We start from the raw sequence: 22,268 nt of genomic DNA on the forward strand, positions 1-22,268 counted from the left end.
TATTCGCATTAATCATTAACAGCATTATAAAACCCAGTGATGAAATTCTTGGAACTCATTAACAAGGGAATAACATACACACTTTTATTTAAACATGGCAATTTACACAATAGCTCAAAGTTTGGTGGTTTTTTCTTCCCCTGGGAAAACCGGTGTACCTGGATATAAGAATTAGCACCTACTGTTTATAAAGAAAATAAAGACTTTACAGTATTATTTACTGCAAGCACTGGTCAGGTCCTAAGCAATTTGGGCGCAGTGACACATGGATATGTTAAATAATCTGACTTCTTGTGATCATCTGATTAACACATTGCTTCCCCTCAGCAGTGAAGTTTTGGGTAACTAGTTATCTCTGGAACACTAGGAATGCATAGTTCGTAAGGCTAAATACAAGGGACAAATCACAGTTGCGGTCTGAAATTATTGCAGTGGAAGTTTCCAATGGCAGGGTTTGTAAAGCAGTGGAACATAAGAAAGAGGCAGGTACTTCCCTCCTTGATGGTAAGAATTTAACATTGTAGTTCAAGCTAAGTTGCTTTACGTAGGATATCTCAGGTACACCAATAAGCCACGGCAGACTGGATGAACTGGAAGATACTTCAAATGATATATAAATGTTTCACTGGCATAAAAAAGTTATATTGCAAGAGGTTACTTTCTGCAGTGTGAGTCTTAACTTGAAATACACCAATCTAAACTTGTAGCGGCATAAAGCCCTATTTACCTTGATGCTCAGTGCTTTAGCAAGGGAAGTCTTTTTGCTAAAGAGGACCACTAAAGATCAGAAAAGACTGATGTTTCCTGAAAGTAAAGTGCACTTTTCTGCTCATGCTGCTTCTAAAAAGCAACCTCTAATCATATGAACTTATTTATCTAGCAGGATTGTCAATAGAGCAATCAAGTCCTAGCCCACTGATGGAAGTTACTAGGCGATGCCAGAAAAGCCACTTCTGATGCAACTCTTGCACTATCTCCTCCCCCTCCTTACAAATTTGTATTTTCAACACAAATATTTCTTCCTATTTCTGAAGCCTGGCTCAACATCCTCTTCAAAAGCAGTAATACCAGCACTATGTGTACCACTGAAGGCCATCAGGGCACTGACAAAGCAGAGAGAACGTTCACATGAAGAAATATAATCTTTTAAATAGCACTTTTTTTTTTTTTACAGAGCAGATTTTGAGATTAGTGTGAAGTTTTCAAATCATTACAATTTCCTCTAATTCAGTCAATACCATCTATCTCATTGAACAGTAACAGTGTACTTGCCTTTATACTGCAATGGGATTTAACCGCAAGGTGTTAAAATGAACACTTGGCTATCATTTTCACTCCAACACAAGATGTCATGCACAGCTGAGACTTTAGATTTGAAATCTATTTACAATTTTACATATTTTACAATATATATTTCATCTTTACAGCTACAGAAGAAATTCAGGCTAACATTGGTGCCATTCAAGTTTCTGCTGGAACCTGAATTCAAGTTAAACTAACCATTAAAAACAAGTAAGTGCATGCCTAGAAGGAAGCTTTCAGGAAAGATGTCAACGGACTAGTGTTGCTTAAAAATTACACCAGTTTGTGTAGAAAATTGAAGTTCAGTTCAAAAACCCACAAAAGCCTAATAGAAATCCACCTGACTAAAATAAATACAATTCATTACACTTAACCAAAACAAAAATGTACCTTTAAAAATGTACTGATTTAAGCTCATCTGATTTTTAGCCTTAAATTTACTTCCCTTCCCAAGTAGCAGATAGTACTAGGTGAGGATAATGCTGCTTTTCAAGGGTAATACTGATAATTATCCTGCATACACCTGAGGCTGCAGTGGCGGGGGCAGCTTGTCATTCTCCACGTTTTCAGAGTCAATAGCTGCTAAGGCTTGACTTTTTGGTTTTATTTCTAATGGATATTTCTCAACAATATCTTGGACTTCCTTTGTAATTCCTTCAGTCCAATCTATTAGGTCTTTCTCAAGCTTCTTGGCTTCACTGACAATTCTTTCCTGCCTCTCATTCAACTGAGACAGGAGGTCTAAGTTTTTATACATCTGCTTAACACCCAGGCACACATCAGGTGAGAAACTGTCAGATTCTTGCTTCTTCGGCGATGTCTGACCAGTCATAAAACGATCAAAGTCTTCTTGGCTTAGGTTTAAAGACTGAGCATCCAGTTTTTCAATGAAGGCCACGGCACAGCACTACAAAAAAACCACAGAGAGTGAATATCACTGCAAGGTACAGATTGGAATGTACACCTATTTTTTATCCTGCTGTATATCACAAACCTCAGGGTCACTATATTTGGGAGGTGAGAGAACAGAAGGTACATGGCAACTAGACAAGAGCAGTATATTGATATTTAATTATCTGATCAGCAGAGATCTAATAAGCTATTAATTTACTGAAGGAAGGAATGCCGAATGCCCATCTTACCTTATGGATGCTCTCCTCAAAGGAATTTTTAACATTCCAAGTATTTCATTCAACTATTTTCCCCTCCAGAATTGCTTTACAATGAAATGCAGAGCAGCCAAGTTCATAATCATGATTCCTTCTCAATTAAACAAGCATACATGAATAAATGCCTCTTCCAGCAGCTTTAAAAAGCCTGTTCACCTCCACACATTAATAGCCTAGTTCTGCAGTCCCTTCAAGGAATGAACTCTCATGGGCTTAAATGGGAAACTTGGCATCTATAACATCTGCACAGTCCACACTCTGGATTTTAGGAATAGAAAGTACTTATCTCCTTACAGAATAAAAACATACCCAAGTCTTAGCATCAGACTGTTCAAATAAAGGGTTTAATATTATAAAGAAAGCAAAGCACTGTCTGGTTTGGAAAGCAGAGAAGGAAGAGGAAGGAGATAGAAAGCAAAAGAACTGCTGCACTTTAAGTAACCTCAACCACTACTAGAAGATTAGTTTTAATTTTCCTTCTATGTTACTCTGTGTTTACCTTTACTGGAAATCCCTACATCCAAATAAAAGACAATCTTGTGTAAAACATCCACACTTACCAGATTCGTAAAATAGTAGCCATCTTCTCCTGTCATTAACCTGCTTGGATTACAGAAGCGTGTGATATACTGGATGTTAGACTGCAGACGGGGTGGGTTTCCCTTCAAAACGATGTATATAAGTGTTGGAAGAAAGTCATCAGCAGAAGCTGGTTCATTTTTTGTGATTTTTATTGCATTAAATATATGCTTGCTGCACTTGGTGATGCATGCTAGTTTATCACGAGGGACACGCTTTGAATCCATTTCAATGATATCTGTAAGATAAAAAGGTTCTCAAATCACTACAACTGTATTAATCAGACACCTGAATGAGTAGGACACTTACTGGACAATACTAATACTGCAGCAGTTTTATCTGTGGTGCTTGCTGATCCATGAAATAGCTGTTTATTCAACCTTCTCTTCGTTCAGTCCAAGTATTTCAAATAGATTCTTCTGGGGTAGAAGAATTATCCCTGCTCCACAGATGACATACTAGTCTGATACCGTAAGGACTACTGCAAATGGACCCCCTTCCGATGACAGCAGAAAATAAACTCCATGAGCAAGAGACATTAAATTTAAAGCTGGAAATGTAAACTTCATCAGTCACAAACCTGTAATTGCTTTTACGACCATATCAGAGACTTCTGGGATTTCTTCATTGACAGGAACACAGAGCATTTGTGGAGTTACCCAGTGCAAAGCCCTGTGACAAGGAAAAAAAAAATGTTAAATTGTTCTGTGCCAGTGACATTCAGGTGTTGGAAACCAGCTGCTTCTTGAATTCAAGGCACACAAGGAGTGCTTTGTGTAGATGAGGCACCAGTCCAGTCATAAGCTAGTTTTTTCCACTGAAGTAATTTATTTCCAGAAGAAATACTTTCTTTTTTGCTATAATTCAATAAAAGCAAACCAGCTCGTTTCCCTAGTGTACCAGCTTTCATTATTCACTCTATTCATTCCTTCTGTTTCTTAAATAATGTGGGTTTAACCCTCTGCTTAAAAAGCTTGGCATTTTTGCGTGCACAGCAGGTTTGTAACGTGCTCGATTCAGAGCTCATTTACAAGGCTGTGGATTACTCAACTAGTTTTCTTTTAAAGCCTTACCTGATTCTCTTTTGGACAGCAAGATCTTTCTTCTCATCATCAGTTGTTTCAGGGCAAAAGACGTATTTATACTGTCGAGTCATAATGTATTTTTCAATCTGATCCATTGCTTTCTCCACTTTTTCAGGGGGCACTGAAAGGTAAAAATCCCATCCCCAATATAGTAAATCAAGTATTCCATGGCTCTTTTGAAGACTTAGTACAGTTTGGTCCTAATATCACCAAATCAGTACTACGGACTTGAGCCAACCTGAGTTAATAAAGAATGGATATAAAAAATGGAGTATTTTCACTCTCTACAGCAGAAGCAGACACACATTATAAATCCAGTGAGGTCTTCCCAGTCCTCTATTCCTGTTTATGTCTAAAAGAAAATCCTTGGATACATCTAAGCTGTGCCACTTACACACCAGGCACATAAAAGCTCCCCTCTCACTGGCCTCAGTGCAACGTAAGGCTCACAGCAAGTTCATCGGGTTGAAGCTCCACATCCAACTTTAGTTTTAAACAAATAGCATTGAATTGAAAACAAGAAATTAAAACAACTAAACCCAATTTAATTTGTAAAACCAAATTATTTAGACTGCAAAACTTCATAGAACTGGTGCTTCTGGGAGCAGTCCTAGCTATGGTACTGTTAACAGCATTTCTGAAAGCTGGTTAGGAATGCTTTGTTTTTACGTGAGGCTTTACCCTCAAAGCATTACTTTTTGAGCAGTAAGCTACACGGAAGAAGAGCATGATACCTTTCCAACGTGTCTGTAATTTCTCTGCTACATTTTGATAGAAGTCCTGAGCACATTCAGATTGCTCCTCAATACTTAAGTCCTGTAAGAGAAACCTGATTAAGTGTGCGTGCAAGGAAGAAACGACAGCAGTGCATCTGTGTTTTGATTAAGGGAAGTGTCCAGCTGCACTAACAGTCTGAGAATGCAAATGTATCATCAGAGGTGTTTCTGTTGGCTAACTTCTACTCAAAAGTATGAGAACCAAGATGAACTGGCTCCTTGGCACGTAAAAGACATTTATTTGCTGAACAGCAATGAAATTGCACAGGTGGAATGCCACATTCCCCAGGCACATCCCTGAGTAATGGTCACAAATGAACGTAGACTACGAAGCAGAATGCTTGCTCCCTATTTTGTCTCTACCTATTCAAAGAGACACTATAAGTAGATCAACAACCCAAGAACATAAATCATAATTTGAAATAATATCTATACAATAAAGAGTCCCAATGATAAAGTTACTATGAAATATATTCATGGTTGTTATTTTTGGAACAACACTGTCTTTTGGGCATTAGATAACTGAGCTACTGAAGAACATAACAGAGGTTTGAAGGGTTAAAAATAACTTTACCCATGAGGTCACTTTGCACTATTAAATGGCAATATAAAACCATACATAAAACCAAAACAGAACTGAGAACCTAGATCCTGAATTCTCTAAGGCCAAAAACTAGACAGTTATCCTGAACGCAGTCTCAGCTCTGATGGCAGTGCTGCATTGCAGGCCTGATCTACGTGTAGGTGCAAACTGTATGTTTTAGAAAGACTTCTTTTCGTCTAGCACAAACCATCAAGGAACTAGGAAATGAGAGGACTTTCAGTGTTTATAACCAACACCACCACCACCCCATTTTCACAAACTCTGTGCTCAGAATGAATCAGTTCCAAACAAACTTCAAGCTGGTTTCAAAGTGGAGAGCATGTCAGATTCCATCCCTTTAATTTTCAGTCCAATTTGAGGATGTAACTTGATTAACTACACACTAAATAGGAAAGGTAGAAAGGGGAAAAAAGAGGTGTGCTGAACACTGACGCATTTCAACCACAGGTGGCACTACTGACACATTAAATAGCTTTTTTAATAAAGAATGAAGTTACAACCCTTATTCCATATTAAAAAAAAAACCCACAGTCAAGTTCCCCTTCCCCAAAGGAAAGGAGATGTGTGGGCTGATACTTTCTTTATAACTTTTTAGGACTTAAGATACCTAAAAAATTTATGATGTACCATATTCTAATTTCCACAAGTCATTTGTCTAGAAGACTGTTGTTCCACAGACTGATTTATGTGGGATTTACTCAGAATTCATTCATTTGGGATGTAAAGAAAAGTTCTTTCAATATACCCGAGACAGTGCAGTTGGAGGTTTCTTTGCATACCAAAGAGCAAGGCATTCAGAAGTTAAGACTGCCACTAGATCTACATTTGACTAAGCATATCAGACATACAAGACTCCTGTACACAATATATCAAACCCAAACTTCTATAAGAAGTGCAGCATTTTCTCCATCTCTCCCTAATTTCCTCATTTATTTATGTCGGAGGCATGCAAAACTTACCCTTTTATGATTCATGGTGTCCAAAAAGAGTTTACATTGCTTATAGATATCTTGTCCAGGCTTATGGTATGTCTTGAGGAATTCTATGAATTCCTTGGATACTCGATCCGTCTCGATGCTAGCCTGCCTGTTTATAGAAGGGCTGGGAGCCTTGGCTTCTTGGATCTCTGCTGGGAAAATTGGGGCACATCAGATTAGGTTTTTTACACTGATGGATGAATTCAGGAAGCGTTTCACATGTCTTAAAATTACAGGTTGTTTTTTCAACTGTGCATATGAATGAGCATTTATTTCACAAGCTTTACCAGTGAAATGCTGGATATTATTAAACAGAACTCCAGGAAACTGAGTATCCCACAGCAGTGAAACATTTATAGCCACACACCCACTTACACTTAATGGCCTTTTTATGGTAGCAGATTACCGCAACATGGGTTTGCTTTTGGGTTTCTTTCATTTTTCATTCCCAGGTTAGATAACTCTATATAAGACCAAGGTTTCCAGATGGGATTCTGTAGCAGTTTAAGATAACGGAGTGGTCCTTTTCCCATTCTCCCTCACCTTCACATTCCTGCTTTGCTTGCACCAACACAAGTATTCAACTGGCTCATGAACTAGCTCAGGGAGTAGCAACTGGGGGCTGTCCTAGTTAGAAATCAGTGCTGCTTTCAGAAATCAGTATGGGGTTACTTTCCCTCTTGCTCAACTCCCCAAGCTGGCTTCCCCAAGTCACAGGAGCAGCAGTAGAAGACAAGGAATGGGAGCATGAGGTTGGTGCAAACACAGCAGCCCTTCTTTGCTAGGCAGCAGATGCCACAGAATCACAGCCACAGTGCAAATGAGAACCTGGCCATTTGTGTTTCAGCAAGGGCAGGAGCACTGTGTCTGTTGGAGGAAGAATTTGCTTCACGCTCAAGGAGGAGGCAGGAACACCAGACTGCACACAGCACTGGATGCAAGTTCATACAGCTTCAGCCACAGGGTTTTTCCACACAAACACATCTCACTTCCCAAGGAATGCGTTGCAAGTTAATTGTACTGATCCAATACCTTCACTACCCAAGTTTAGTTCACCCACCTTTCAACTTGCCAGCCAACACTGGTGAAAATGAAGGAGTGAATAGAGATGATGTAAATGAACATGATGAAAAGCAAGCAGCAGAGAGACAGAAAACATGAAAATATTCATGGTCAACATGATACACATATCTTTCAATCTGAAAACACTAACATGCACAACAAAAAAAAGCCTATTTCCATAAGCACACATGCAGAACAAAATCAAAGGAAACAAAATCAAAGGAAATGAACGGGATTAGTATATTTAAGTTGGTATGTTTCATTTGGACTTGAGGTAACTTATTGGTGGTTCTTTGGTTTGTTGTTATTTGCTTTTAGAGATACAGCACTAAAGTAAATTCAAAGCTGTACAATCCAGTGACTAACAAACACTGATCATCTAACCACATCACGAGACTCGCTAGGACCTCTGCAGTGTAACCTCCGTTGGATAATCCTCTGGTCAGGTACTAGTAGAACATTTACGGTATTTAAGTGATAAGAATGGAAAAGGTTTTGCAAATATTTCAATTCCAGCTGTAGCAATCAAGATAGAGAGTGCAAATCAACCTCCTTTCTAGTTACACAAGAACACTCTTCCAGAGGGGATTTCCTCCAAACTTCTTTATCCCTAAGATTCAAAGCAGAATGCCTGTACCTTATTCAAGCTGAATGGCAACCATTCCTGTATGTTGAACTAAATTTGCCACATTTAACATCATGTAACGAGAAAGCAGAAAGCATAGTTTTGAAAGAATACCCAAAGAAAGCAGATCCACTTTTGAAAGAGTGAATTCTAAGCTATTTTTTTCCACAATTACTGACTTCCTTTGGAAGTCGAAGTTTTATGACTCACTTCAACACTGAGTTCACTGTATTATCAAAATAGAATTCCACTATTGGACCTTAAGGAGCATGATTTTTTCAGTCATAGATTTAAAATGGATTATTTTTAGCTACTAGAATGATGTAGTCAACAGAGGCAGATGACTGTTAATGTATGCATTAAAAAATTGAATGTTAAAATGAAGTGTGTTTTTAATGAGTCACGCCAAGAACTACATGTTGTCACTCAGAAGTGATGCCACTTCATTAACCTCTGTGTTGAAATCCTGATTTAAGGAAAATGACTCTGTACAATGTGCACTGATTACTAAGGACTGCAGGAACAAACAGACTTTCAGCAACAAAATGTTTTCAGCTTTGTCATGTACTCTAAAAGAATTAAGTCTAACTAAAAAGAAGCTGATTAAAGAAATTCCATTTGAACAAGTTAAAGAGAACCTAGTAGAGAAGATAGGCCAAAATGAAAGAAAGGATGGGAAGAGTTAAGAAAGGATCACCTTTACAGAGAATAAAGGCTATTAATATTAAAATCTTTCTCAAGGCATTCTACAGAGAAGCGAGTTGTCACAGCAGAACATCAGCACTCCAGTGATTCACTATGGTTGTGCCATGGTCATGGATCTGAGTCCAAGCAAAGAATATAAACAGTGCTTGTCATCAGCTCTGTAACACACACTCATTCCTCCTCTTCATATAATTTACAAAGAATGGTATATCTACAAATTGCTTTAGTCAGCAGAACACAACAGAATTGCAAACAAATAACACAGGACAAGATCCTAAAGCTGTTTGCATCAGGGGTTTTGGTGTCCTTTTGGCTTAAATGAAATCAGTATGTCTTCCCTTGACAGGAAACTGTCTTCTTGATTAATATAACAAACATCTGGAGATGTTTTGAGAGTGCAAAAGTTCTGGAAATGTGAATTATTAAATTGAAGTAGTTTCAACTTATAATCAGATTTATAATGGCAACCTGGGATTATTTTTTGATACAGACATGAAGCAGCACAAGATGTAGCTACTGCATAACCCTTCAGATGACACACTGAGGTAGAGCTCAGAAGCTTCAGCTTTATTCCTATACTCTCCCTGCCAAAGAGCAAAGAACTGGTTTCGAGATTCCAGTTCACCTCAAGATGCTGGAATTACTTTTTTTGCCACTTTCATCTTCAACAGCACAAGTTACAACTGGCACAACCCTAGTTTGTATTTTGCAAAGCCCAACTAAGAAGTAAAGCTTACTAAAATCGGGCAGACAGCTTGCTCAAGCTGTACTGCATTACCTTCAGTAGGGGAAGCCAGTTCCCAGGAGGGAGTAAAAATCTCCTTCAAATCCCTGAGAATGTTATCAGCATTTCGCTCCCTCCCAAGCTGTCCTTGCTTAACGCCTTTCTCTTGAGCCACTGAAACAAATGCAAAAGCAAAGCGAGACACCAAGAGCAGGAGCGTGTCAGGAGAGATGGTGAAGGGGATAAAAACAAAAAGAAAACATGGAAAGTGAGAATGAATGAACTTAAAAGAAGTTTTTAACACATAGCTGAATGCCTCATTTAGCCAGCTGCTGCCCATGCACCAAGACGAAGTCTAAGATGAAATTATTTAGAATTTCTCATTAAGGAAATGCATCATCTATAAGGCTAAGATACATTAATGTTGCTTTTTCTTCTGGAATGCCTATTTCACAGTATTTTCCAGTTTTTGCCCATGTAAGCTATTGCTATGCAAAGACTTCAGTGCCATTAATCATTCCTACTTGTAACACATACTGTAGAATAAACATTGAGGCAACCACAAACTCGATATTCACAACCCACATACATATAAGCACTACAAGCTTCCTTTTGGATTTAGTTTTGTTTAAAGGCACCCTGCTTACACATTCCCTTATTCCTGTTAAAGCTGTTGGAGTGATCATTATAGCAGCATCACCTGATATATCAGCATTTCTATCACACTCAGACATACCAGTTTGTTCGAGGTGACTGACAGCCAGTCCCTTTTCTCCTGCTTTCTTCAGGAAGAGTTAGTTCCCCTTCAAGTCCTAAACCACAGTAACCAACTATGGTTGACTCAGGAATCTAGCAGGACCATGCATCATATGAATGCGATACTTCCACTCAGCTGTGCAGTGGTAGACCACCACGAAGAATACGTTTACACTACACTTCAGTGGAAGAACTCCTGTGTAACTAACATGAACATGGTCACAGGTTTAGAAGTGCACTGTTGTACTTAAAACATTTTTTGGCATCACCCAAAAGCTCATGTTTTTCTGTGTTTTCAGGAAGACTTCACATATAGCAATCACTCTCCAACTTCTTAAAGTCAAGTCACAGAACACTACTCTGCCTTTGTGTACAATACATTCATCAAAACCACTTTGTAACATAACATGCTGTACAGAACCATTAAAAGCAAAGGAAGAAGTTACCCTTCTTAGCTCCTGTTCTCGAAGAAGCAGTGAAGAACTTCTTCACAGTAGTGACTTTCCGTGTTTTCTCATTGGTTTTCTTTTCTTCAAACTTGGAAAAGGTGAGTGACTGTGCCCCTTGGGTACTCTGGCTACTGGCATACGCTTCTTCTTCCTCACGTTGAAGCCTGCAATTAGAAAAGTGTAGGTCTTAAGCCAGCGCAAATAAGCTAATTTCCTGTGCAATAAATTAATTACTCATTTGACCAATTCTTCTCTATGCCCATCTTCCTTTCTTGCTTCCTACCACATGTCCGTTCACTACGTTATGTCTGCTCTTTCCATGTTGCAATGGTGAACGCGAGGAAAAGCCTACAATGGCCAGGGAGGATTAAGAAGTAAGGTCAAAAGGGAGGAGACTGAAGTATAATCATGGTCACCTTCCCCTCATGTCATAGCCCTCAAATCTACACAGGTAGAGGTGAGGGGAAAGACTCCAATAACTGATTCTGTTGCCTTCCTCCCTACATAGTGTTCCAAGTTTCACAACCTACCAAGTTTCACTCTACCACCTTACTAAAGATAAAACTGTGGCTCACAGCTGAACAAGTGAAATACCCTGTCACAATCTCAGAAATATTCTGGGAAATAAATCACTGTTGTCGTAATTTGTTTTCAAAGCCTTGGTAATACATATGCTTCTTGAAAGAAAGAGGCAAACCACTGCACTGCAACAACAATGGGTGCTCTGCAAAGACCTAGCCCATCTTTTAATCTACATGTAGAAAGTAGGGGAGGGCACACGTACCAATCCCTCAACAGCTACTTCTCTTCCTATGGAGGAGGATTAAAATAGGTTAAGTTAGATTCCCCTTCAAGATGCTACCAGGTGAAGCAATTTTTCTTTAAACATCCATCCAGCTCAGGATGGACCATAAATGGTCCTGCATTTGTAATCTCTTGAGTCGGGAATTGTCTCTTATCTGTGCTGACAAGTCTGTTCACTACAACAAACTGAGCTTATCTGTTTCTTTAGCATCTCCCTGCTGAAGTTATGTATTAAAGAATTCCTTAAATACCCCACTTTATTGTATGTAGATGTTAAGACTGGCAGCGTAACTATCTGCTCTGATAAGACTTAAGTTTTTATTAACTGCTAAAGCCAAATTTATGGCAGAGGAAACAAAAAATGTCCTCTGTACTGTACTCAACAGCTTGCCTGGCACCTTCTGATAAGGCTAGAAAAGGTTTCAAGCAGTTCTTTCTATGCTTGTTAGAAGTTTATCTCTTCCAGCTCCAGAAAGTAAAGAGAACTTTAAAACCAACCAACCAAATTCCTTCAAGGTTTAAGGTAAGAATGTCTAAGGGAGTTAGATACCAGAAAACTTCCAAACCATCAGTTTGGACCTAACTGAAGCTCAGAGAGCTTCCACAGATGTCACCTTCTTCAGGGAGGCTGATGTGAACACTCCACTTAATGCCTTTTTTTTCCCCTTCCTTTTGTTTTCTTCCCCCCAATGACCTTGGTTAACATATCACTTGGTAACTCAAGTTCACTGAAGGTTCCAAACTCAAGTGCAGGCACATCTCTTGGGCATTTGTACTCTGGAGTCCTGGCATACACCACTAATACATTAAGGTAAGTGTATGCAGAGAACTATGTCAATATGAACAAACATCTTAGCCAGCTCAAGTCAACTACCAATCAACTCCTCATAGACAGCTAGATGCTCCTTCATCTCAAGAATTCACATAACCCTGAAACACTTAATGCTGAGTGGATGTAACTCACACCTGGATGTTTCAGCTGTAGTACAAAGAGGATGCTCTGCACTTTCCCAGACAGTGGATAAATCCTTTGCTTTCTACCCAAAAAAAAGCAGTTGTAGCTGCTCTTATTTTCTCACTTGTATATAGATTTCCTGCAACACCCATTTTCAGGGTCAAGCAAGGAAAACTAGACTGCTTTGCAGAAAGTATGTGCTTAGAAAACTTACCTAAATTATTAAAGCCAAAGTTTTGATTCTTTTGGACTTAACCCTTCCATTTAAAAGACTGACAAGAGACAAGACTAAAACCAGTTTTTACTCAGTAGCTGCAATTTAAAACCATTATGCTGGCTCTATTCAAGACAATAACTTTGGTCTCCAGAGGCAGAGGTATTTTAATCAAAATTATCACTTTCACCCTAGTCAGAATTACAGACTTCAGTATGCAAATCAGGTCAAGGCATTTGTTGAGAGCTTGGGGGGGTGTTTCCATTTGTTACTTCACAGACTTTCTTTTGAAACCTCTTAAATTAGAACATCATAAATATTCATCTTTGCATCAAAAGGAAGATTTTCATTCCTGCTAGAAAGGTCAAATTTGAGAACTTGTGATGAAACTGAGCCAGAGCAAAAAGGACTAGAAAATAGGAGATGGGAATGGTATTTGGTGAAGTCACTCTGCTGTAGGAGATGAAGGAATAAAGAGGGCTCTTTACCGCTCTGCCAGCTCCCAGTCCTCTTGAATCTGTTTCTGCCTGGCCTTATGGTATTCCTCTCTCCAGCACTTGGAGCAAAAACCCTGCCAAGCAGGATTGCCATAGTAACCACATCCCTTCTTGCACAGTAGCTCCGACTGATCAACGTGAATCCCTCTGCGTTCAGATTTCAGGCTCATTTTCTTCCTGTTTAAAGGGAAAAAGGTTAAAGACAAAAACATGACAGCAGCCTGCTAGAAATCATTCCTATTCAAGGCTTGCCTTTTAGAAAGGAGTAATCTGTTTTAATTATTTAATAGTGCCATAACAATAAAGGCCAGGGGAGGAAGGGTGCAGTTATACAACCACACAGCCCTGAAAGCCAATTGCAGCATTATTGTGTTTGCACAGCATTGACCTGCAAACAGTCCCAGACAGCCAGCCTAGAAAGCACCACCAGCCACAGCCAGCTACTTACACATGTGAGAAAAGGCTCTGATCTCACCAGCACGTTGTTCTAAGAGGCACAAAGCAGTGGAGGAAAAGAAACACAGAAAGTTACAATCACCAAAGGGAGCAAACTGAGTAAGAGACAAAACCCAAATAGGTTTGTGTTCAGGCTGAGACTGTCTCTGCAAAGAATTACTTTGCAGAGACTAGGTAACAGATCTCTGGCCTTAAAGAATGTGTCTTCACAGCACAGTGGAGTGTCACTCCTAACCCAGCAGGGCACTTCAGCATGGGTGAGATGCATCTCCATTTCCTTTAGCACTCAAGTTACTTCAGAGTTAAGCTGGGCACCTGTATACAGCACAGCTCTACAGAACTTATATATAGTGACTGCAACAAAAAGATTTATTCTCATGCCTACACCATCACTATGCAGAGCCTGTCTTCCAACAATCCAGCCCTCCCTTTTCTTGCCTTGCTTGACAGAAACCATCCCACATGCCAGCTTGCTCCCAAGGGCATTTCAGCTAGATCCAATTTTAAATGCTGGAGGGAAATTTAGATTAGATATAAGGAAAAAGTTCTCCCCTGTGAGGGTGCTGAGGCGCTGGCACAGGGTGCCCAGAGAAGCTGTGGCTGCCCCATCCCTGGCAGTGTTCAAGGCCAGGTTGGACACAGGGGCTTGGAGCAACCTGCTCTAGTGGAAGGTGTCCTTGCCCGTGGCAGGGGCTGGAACTGGAGGAGCTTTGGGGTCCCTTCCAGCCAAAACCAGTCTGGGATTCTGTGATTCATTTTAGAAGACAAGCAACATAGAATCACCTGCAAGTTTAAGGTCTGCATATTAAAATATTGACATCTGGATTGCAATATTGACATACACAGACACTAGCAATCTCACAGCATGCCCTGGAAAGCAGGCCTTGGACACAAGTCCAGCCCCTTTTTCTTCCTGCAAATCTCAGCACATAATGCTTCACATAAGCTGAGCAAGCACCCTGGCATTTGGTTTTTTGCTCTCACATTCATAACCAAAGGCATCCCTAGGACATCCTTCCTTTAACAAGAAACCAGGATATTCTTAAATCAACACTGCTTCGCAGTTTGAAGATCCTGCCCTCTCCTCCAGCACATTACTTAAGATCCCACAAAGAAACAGAAAACACATGTATAAAAAGCAAGATGAAATGTGATCTTCTTAAGTTGGAGAATGTCAGCAACTGTCAGAGCAATCTTGTCTTTCATTCATAACAAGCCCTAAGTTCATGTGTTTGAGGAATGTGGGTCTCTGGTTGTTCATGCTTCTGCCCAGCAAAGGTTTCTCACCCATGGATGCTCCTACACTCAACAGACCCAGAAAGAGCCCCAAACTCTCCTTTGGGTCATCTCACAAAACACATGCAATACAAGCGTCACTACCAAAGGTAGTTTTCTACTATATGAAGTAACAACTATTTTGTTCCAAGCTGAATTATCAACCATTTTAAAAGACTGGTAGTGTTTAACATTTCCCATTAACCTGAAGTGATTTTAAGTAAAGTAACAGGAAACACGTATGATCTTTCTGAGGGGGGAACAAATTAAATATTCCACCTTATCTATGTAAGTGTTAAGGCTCCTTCCAAGAACAGCTCTTCTATCTTTGAAAGAAATGAGTTTCTAAAAATAATCTCATTGTAGGGATGGGTACATTAAGGGAATCAGCTTCTTAATGACATCATTTATAAAGACACATCCCATTTATATAGACACAGAGCAGCTGAATACTCGTTTCTTTCCCAAAAAAATATCTGACAGTTAAATAGACATTAATACACTTCTGCAAAGCAAAATGGGAACCAACTAACCAACTACAGCTTAAATATTTGAGAGCTTTACTTCATTTCCACATGGACAAATTAACAGATGGAAATCAGTACACTGCCTTCACCAAAACATTCTAGTTTCTGTACTATCTTCATTTTCTGATTCCACAAGTAAGGTCTTTATGTTGACTGTAATGACACACAGATCTGCTGACCAACAATCCAGCTACCAGAACAGAAATCAAACAGCAAATGTTTGTCCACTGCACGGCCTGGGACGGAAATTGCATGTTGGCACTGTTTGGAAACACAGCCCATTCTCAGAGCATCACACATGCCCTTTATCATCAACTCTGCAAAGAATGGGGAAGCGAAAGCTTGAAACTTTCCAGTTGCTCCTGATTCAGCTTAAATACCACTTCCTAAAACCACAAGCTGCAGCAGCATTTTGGTTAGAGATTTCTGTTGGAGGTGCCTGTACTAGGAGAAACCACTACACACAGAATTTCCACTATTGCCATTACAGTAAAGCTGATCAGCCTGGATGTTTTCATTGTAAACTACAGGGAGCTATAAATACACAATGGGTAAAAATATTTCCATAGCAAACTTCAGAGAAATATTACACCCATCTCTACCATCCAAGGAAATAACACCCTTGCTCCTATCACCCACTCAATGGGGTAAGTTACAACAGTCTGTAGGCCAATTTCATGAATTCAGATGTTTGTTCTTACCCAAAATCACCATGACTTAGCTTTCTGTATCCAGAGCTTTAACCGCACACTAGCACCACAGTTACCTTTGGCACCCTGCTAGCTCTTTGTGTACATTAGAACTAAAAGTAAGGTTCTGTTCAGTGTCAGAGTTCAGCAGCTTTCACTGCAGTAAGCAAAGCAGGTCTCTTGGTAGCAAGATTCTTCTCTTTCTTGCATTCTTTCAGGAGGGGTTTGTAATTAGCCACAAAGCCAAGCCACTAGAAAGCAAGTTGTTCTGTTTCCTCCCCTTCAAGCGTTTTCGGATTGCATCAGTTTTGGATCCAGGGACAAAAGAGGTCACCCTGAATCAATATGAAGGAATCACATGCTGCACTTGGAGCAGAGGCTCTCTGCTTCCTTTAAACACAAGTAGGCACTACACTAAAAATTTCACAGCCAATTTTTGCAGGGCAGCATTCACATTTAAGAGAACAGAACAACTCAACATGTTTTAACAAACTGAATATGAAAAATCCATCTTAAGTCAACTTTCTGCAACTAAATCACTGTAATTTAATGATCTTCCATTCCTAAAAAAGTTTTACTGGAACTTTTTTAAGCTGTCTGCCCAATGGCTCCTCTGCGATTCTGTCAAAGCTGCAGCTGAAAACACACGTGCAAACAGGACAGGGTTTTGGTTACCGCAGTCACAGCAGCAGATATCTGAGCCAAAACCAGAAACCTCAACTTCTCTACAAACTCCTACTGGCCAACAGCCACATCACTTTCCCTGTGATCATGCTTCACATACTTCAATCCATCTTTGAAGATTCGTTTAAAGGAAACCCAGAAAGAGTTAAGACACAGGAAACATGCATGTTACAAGTAGTATCAAAGTACAACAGAGAAAGGGTTAAGGTCAGCCTGGAGTGGAGGAAAGTGGAAAGGGTTTTCTTAAGAAGTGTTTTCCATTGCCCTGAAGGGCAACAGCATTCACTGAATACAGGTGCTCAACAAAACCTACATTCTAGTTTCCAAGGATTTTCTAGCTTCAGCTCTTGGGAGGCCAAGTTTTTCATGGGAAGCAATGAGGATACATCTAAACCTTTCAAATGGATTCCATCAAAGCATTTAGTCTTCAGGCAACATTTGCAGACTGCAATCTACAATCTTAATTCCCTGCACACTGCTGGGAAACAGCTACAGAGACCAGAACACAACCTACAGCAGTCACCAAAGCTCAGGCAGCAACACCTTGCTTACATCCCACCCAGAGAACACCCAGCCTCTGACATCTTGAGTGCTCATATGAAAAGACAGTGAAGTTCACCCACAGTAGCACCAAATGGACCAGATTGCACTGACACAGAATTGAGCAACTATTTTACTACTTTTTTTTTATCTGATGATCTTCCATAACATTCCCATGGGACTAAAGACAAAACCTTCATAAGCAGCGCTGTTTCACAATTAATACTATGGCATAAGAAGAGAGCTCAAAAGTTTGTCAACACCTGATGATCACACGTGATACCTTGATCTGCAGGCCAGTTACATAAAGCACAAAACTAGCTTTACATTTCCAAAAGGTGCTCTCTCCTCCAATTATAAGTCCATAAATCCAAAGGCCATTTTTGTCACGTTATTAATGTCACTAATGGTTCTGACATTATGGACTGAAGTAGGAGCAATGGACTGAAGTAGCAGCAATTATTGCTTGAGGACATTGTACCTTTCAGATCAGACTCAAAGCTCTCAACAACAAATTCCAATTTTCACACAGACCAGATTACAAAAGAGCTGGAAAATTCACAGTAAACTTATTAAAGCAGATATCATAGTCCCAGCAAACAGCAAGTGCATTCTTAGCTTTAATGTGGTATGGAAAAGAGGCTTCCTTTATCAAAGAGGGTCTGTCACTAAGGGCAGGTTTAACACACACCTGAAAGAGACTCCACTTACGTAACACAGTCTTTCCAGCAATAAACCCAAGATCATTTTCATAACACATTAGGGTTTCTAAAGACTGCAGACACAGCTTTGGCTTCAGGAAAACCACTGCGTGTGAAAGGAGGGATACGAGGAGTATGGATTTATCACCAGCTTGTATTTCTTGTTCCTTTCTGGTACCTACCTACCTTCCTTCCCAGGGACTGAGTAAGCAGATACCCTTCTTGTCAATGCAGATTGCACCACAGCCACAACAACAAGATACTGACTTCTTCATAAACTATTTATCAGCCCTGGATTGCTCAGGTCACCTTTGATAGAAGAGCTGGTTGAAAAAACTCAGATATCAAAGCTGAGTAGAAAGGGGTCTCATTTAATCAGTTCATAGATGCCTTTAGTAAGAGGTAATTGCTAGTCAGTTTATAATTACCACAAGCTATGAAAGTCAGTTTCTAACTAACTCTGTGTGCTAACACTGGAAATGAAAGTGGTGGCTTTGTAAGGCTGTTCTATGAATGACTTTCAATAGCGGTAACAAAGTTTCTTGAACTTACCCCAAAACAGGAAAAGGCTTCAGGTAACAGACTCAGAACAGGCAGGCTGCCACAAAGGTATGAAACTGCCTCTGACTTCTAGAAAGCCTATTTCAGCCTTCTACACTTTGGACCACAAACCCATGTCTCCTGACATGTGAATCCCTCCTCCTGCTTTTGGTTTGGGTTTTGCTTGTTTTCTTCCATCTCTTTACTTTATTCTACTCCCTGAAAACAACAGTCTTCTCAAAAAAATCTTGGCACAGCTATTAGCAACTGAAGCAAACGTGATTTGGCTTTTCAAGTTTAAGTCTCCATAGCACTTAATGAACAACGTGCATTCATTCTTCTCATTAAACAGTATCAAAGTGCTCCAAAGAGTGTTCACAATGTCTCTTGCAGTATCGCTCACTGCAACTGTCTGGTCCTTAGTGGCCATCCCCAGGCAGGAAAAGAAGAAAAAATGGGGAAGTCTCCAAACACACTATTCTTACACTAACAGTTGCTGGTTTACATTTTACTGGTGCCTGAATAGAACATCACACTTGACAGCAGATCAGGAGACCTAAAATCACATGCAGCTTCAGTTACTGAACATAAATTTACAAGGAGGGTTAGAAAGTGCATTAAAACTGAGGGGTGAAAAGATGAGATCGGGTTAAAACTGTGTATTTTGCCAGTGGGAAAACATCCTTAAAATAGCACGTATTTATTCCAAAGAGCAACCACTCAAATGCCACCAAATTCTTCAGAACCACCTAAGTGTTGAAACGTGCATGATTCATGTGCAACCCTGAACATTCCAGCATGTAATTAGCAGAAGGATAATTAACTAATGAGCTAACTTCCTCTAAAGGAAAGGGTGGAGCAACATGATCCAAGAGACTCAGAACAGAAAACACAAAAGCCATTAGACAGCTTAGGAATCAGGAAGGGAACATGGTTGCTGTCTTTGCAGAATGTGAGTCTTCACAGTTTCAATGTGCCTCTTTCTTGCAATTGAGACATTTCAGCTGCAGTGGTTGTCTCCTGGTATAAACAGTGCAGGTTGCTAATTAATGATCCTGAGGAAAGAAGTCATTAGCTGCAATGACAGACACACAGTCTCATCAGCCACCTGAAAATAAGCACAGTTTGGAGCTGTAATTTGGCAGGGGAAATTGCAGCCACCACTTCAAACTTCTGAAACCAAACAGCCACAAGGCTTCACCACTCTACCCACAGAGCTTCCAACTTACTTCGACTTGAAGATGTGTTTTCCCCTCAAATGTCAGTACAGACCTTAAGCTACAATAGTGTTTGTCCACATTGAATCCTTAACTCCAGCCCACTGAGTTAAGGATTGAGCACTGGCCGCTCAATCAGGAGTAACACGGATTCATGAATGAACAGGCTGTGTCTCACCACCTACATGTGACTCATGATTGTGCTTCTAAATGAAATCACAAGAAACATCTGAAAACTGCTTTGTGCTGTTTGACTGGGAAAACAAGTAAGAATATGAAGAGAATTAGCTAAAACTTGTAAAACCTCCTCAGAGACAGCAGCGATGAGGCTTCCGCACACTCTGTGCTTTTGGCCTACACGTCAACCACCCTCACCTGGATACACACGAAAACTTCAGGTTTAAACCTCAGAGAAAAACTGCAAAACATCTTATGCACTTTGTATCCGAGTTGTAACCAACAGTGTTTTAAAGGACTCCACAAGCACAAGGTTTGTAGGTGTCATTTTAGGTCACAAGTAGTCCAATATCAGAAAGAAATAAACACCACCCATAATTGGGTATTATATAGCAAACATCAGGAGGGAGCCGAGACTGTTCTAGATTAGATAACCCTGCAAACCAAGATTAAATACCAGAATCATGGGCTATCTTCAAGCTTCTAATCATAGTTTGTTGCATAAAGTCATCTTAAGAATTGGTATAATTGGATTTATATCCTTTTCTTCCCTTCTATTGTGTCCTGTTTTCGTTTTTTGTCAGCAAAGCATTCCATTGAGTTACAATTCTCTCCCTAATCCTCCTTGCTGCAAAACACTTGTGTAACCATGTCCAGAAGGCCAACAATTCCTGAGTAAAGCACTGTTCCTGGAAAACACTACATCCTTCTGTGCTGAGCTGTCTCGAAGGAGTCTCAGGTAACTGAAAAACCAAGAGCTGCTCCATACGCACCCCATGAGGAACTGCCAGTCCAAAGCACCACTTCAAAGAATACCTTCATGACCATGAGGCCAAACAAGAGAAGTATGGGAAGTTGATAGTGGATTTAAACCACAACCTCCCTTTTTCCAAAACTGTGAAGTGCCGCTAATTCCCAGCACTGGGCTACATCATAGCCCCATTCAGCCCCCCAAAATGAGTTTAATTTTGCCTGTAACAACCCCTCACACAAGCACCAGTGCCCCTGCCCAGACCAGCAGGATTTAAGCCAGAGTTAAACCACCTCCTCAGAGGTTCTGTTACTCCAGGTGTGTCATTTCTCTTTCAACACCTCACACACCCTCTCTGAAAATACAACCACTCCCTGCTGCAAGAGAACAACCTGAGCAGCCACAGCGTGCTCACACGGTGACAAATACCCACAGAAGCATCCAAAACGCGCTGCTCAGCATCTTAAATACACTCCAAACTCCATCTGGTTTGGGTTTCAAGGACTTTGATCCCCAGCCTTACAACAGCCAGCCATGCAGCGGGAAGAGTTAAATCCCCTCGATCCACAACGAACTTGGGAGAGAAACAGAGGGGCCAGAGCTGCAAAGTTTTAGTGGCACCCTCACCCTGATTAACTATTAAAACACACCCATGGCATTAGAATAAATATATATGGAAACAACTTAGCGTGAGGACCTGCACACGGAGGGTGCGGGCTGAACACTGTTCTCCGCGTCCCGGTGCGTTCAGCCCGGTTACAGCCCGACGGGAGGCGCCGGCGGGGCCGGCAACGACACCCCCCCGTCCCGCTGAGGGCGGCCCGCCAAGAGCCGGTTCAGACACGGCATCGCCGGGACGTACAACCAATAATACCGGGGGAACGGGGACACGCACCGCGCTGCCCCCAACCGCCACCGCTCCCGCGGCGCCGGACCTCCCTCCCGCGCCGGGCCCAGCGGCCCCGGGCAGCCCCCGAGGGGGCCCAGCGGCCGCTCGGCGGGGTCAGAGCCGCGGCTCACCGGTTGCCCCGGGCGGGGCGCGGCTCCGCTCCGCGCTGCTCCGCTCCTCTCGGCGGCGGCGCTGCCCTCGGCGCGGCCCGGCGCGTCCTCCCCTCCCCTCCGCGGCGGAAGGGCGGGCCGCTGCTTCCGGGGGCCGGGCCGATCCCGGAAGGAAGCCGGGGGATGGCTTGTCCGTGACTGCCGGGCTACAAGAAACCGGGAGAGGGGCTTTAGACAAGGGCCTGTAGGGACAGGACAAGGGGAATGGCTTTAACCTGCCAGAGGGGAGACTGAGATGAGCTCTTAGGCAGAGGCTCTTCCCTGTGAGGGTGCTGAGGCGCTGGCACAGGGTGCCCAGAGAAGCTGTGGCTGCCCCATCCCTGGCAGTGTTCAAGGCCAGGTTGGACACAGGGGCTTGGAGCAACCTGC

At 41.2% G+C, this 22,268-nt stretch overlaps 1 protein-coding gene across 6 annotated transcripts; it reads right to left on the reverse strand.

Annotated features, from left to right (window-relative positions):
* Positions 1-58: 58 nt before the first annotated feature.
* RABGEF1 (RAB guanine nucleotide exchange factor 1) lies at positions 59-22,011 on the reverse strand. Of its 6 annotated transcripts, none has more exons than XM_030472208.1 (10): positions 21,861-22,011; positions 13,275-13,460; positions 10,811-10,977; positions 9,663-9,782; positions 6,475-6,641; positions 4,870-4,951; positions 4,124-4,256; positions 3,631-3,722; positions 3,032-3,288; positions 59-2,209 (listed from the first exon to the last, which is right to left on the reverse strand). In XM_030472208.1, exons 2-10 carry the CDS (start codon positions 13,451-13,453, stop codon positions 1,811-1,813), a joined length of 1,596 nt encoding a protein of 531 aa, XP_030328068.1. In that variant the 5' UTR covers positions 13,454-13,460; positions 21,861-22,011; the 3' UTR covers positions 59-1,810. The 6 variants fall into 6 exon arrangements, with proteins under 6 accessions (XP_030328068.1, XP_030328067.1, XP_030328066.1 ...); XM_030472207.1 differs by having other exon boundaries at positions 6,475-6,644; XM_030472206.1 differs by lacking the exon at positions 21,861-22,011 and adding an exon at positions 18,342-19,558.
* Between the last annotated feature and the right edge of the window lie 257 nt (positions 22,012-22,268).

This window comes from Strigops habroptila (genome assembly GCF_004027225.2).
Source record: "Strigops habroptila isolate Jane chromosome 13 unlocalized genomic scaffold, bStrHab1.2.pri S16, whole genome shotgun sequence".
NCBI classification, from domain to species: Eukaryota; Metazoa; Chordata; class Aves; order Psittaciformes; family Psittacidae; genus Strigops; species Strigops habroptila.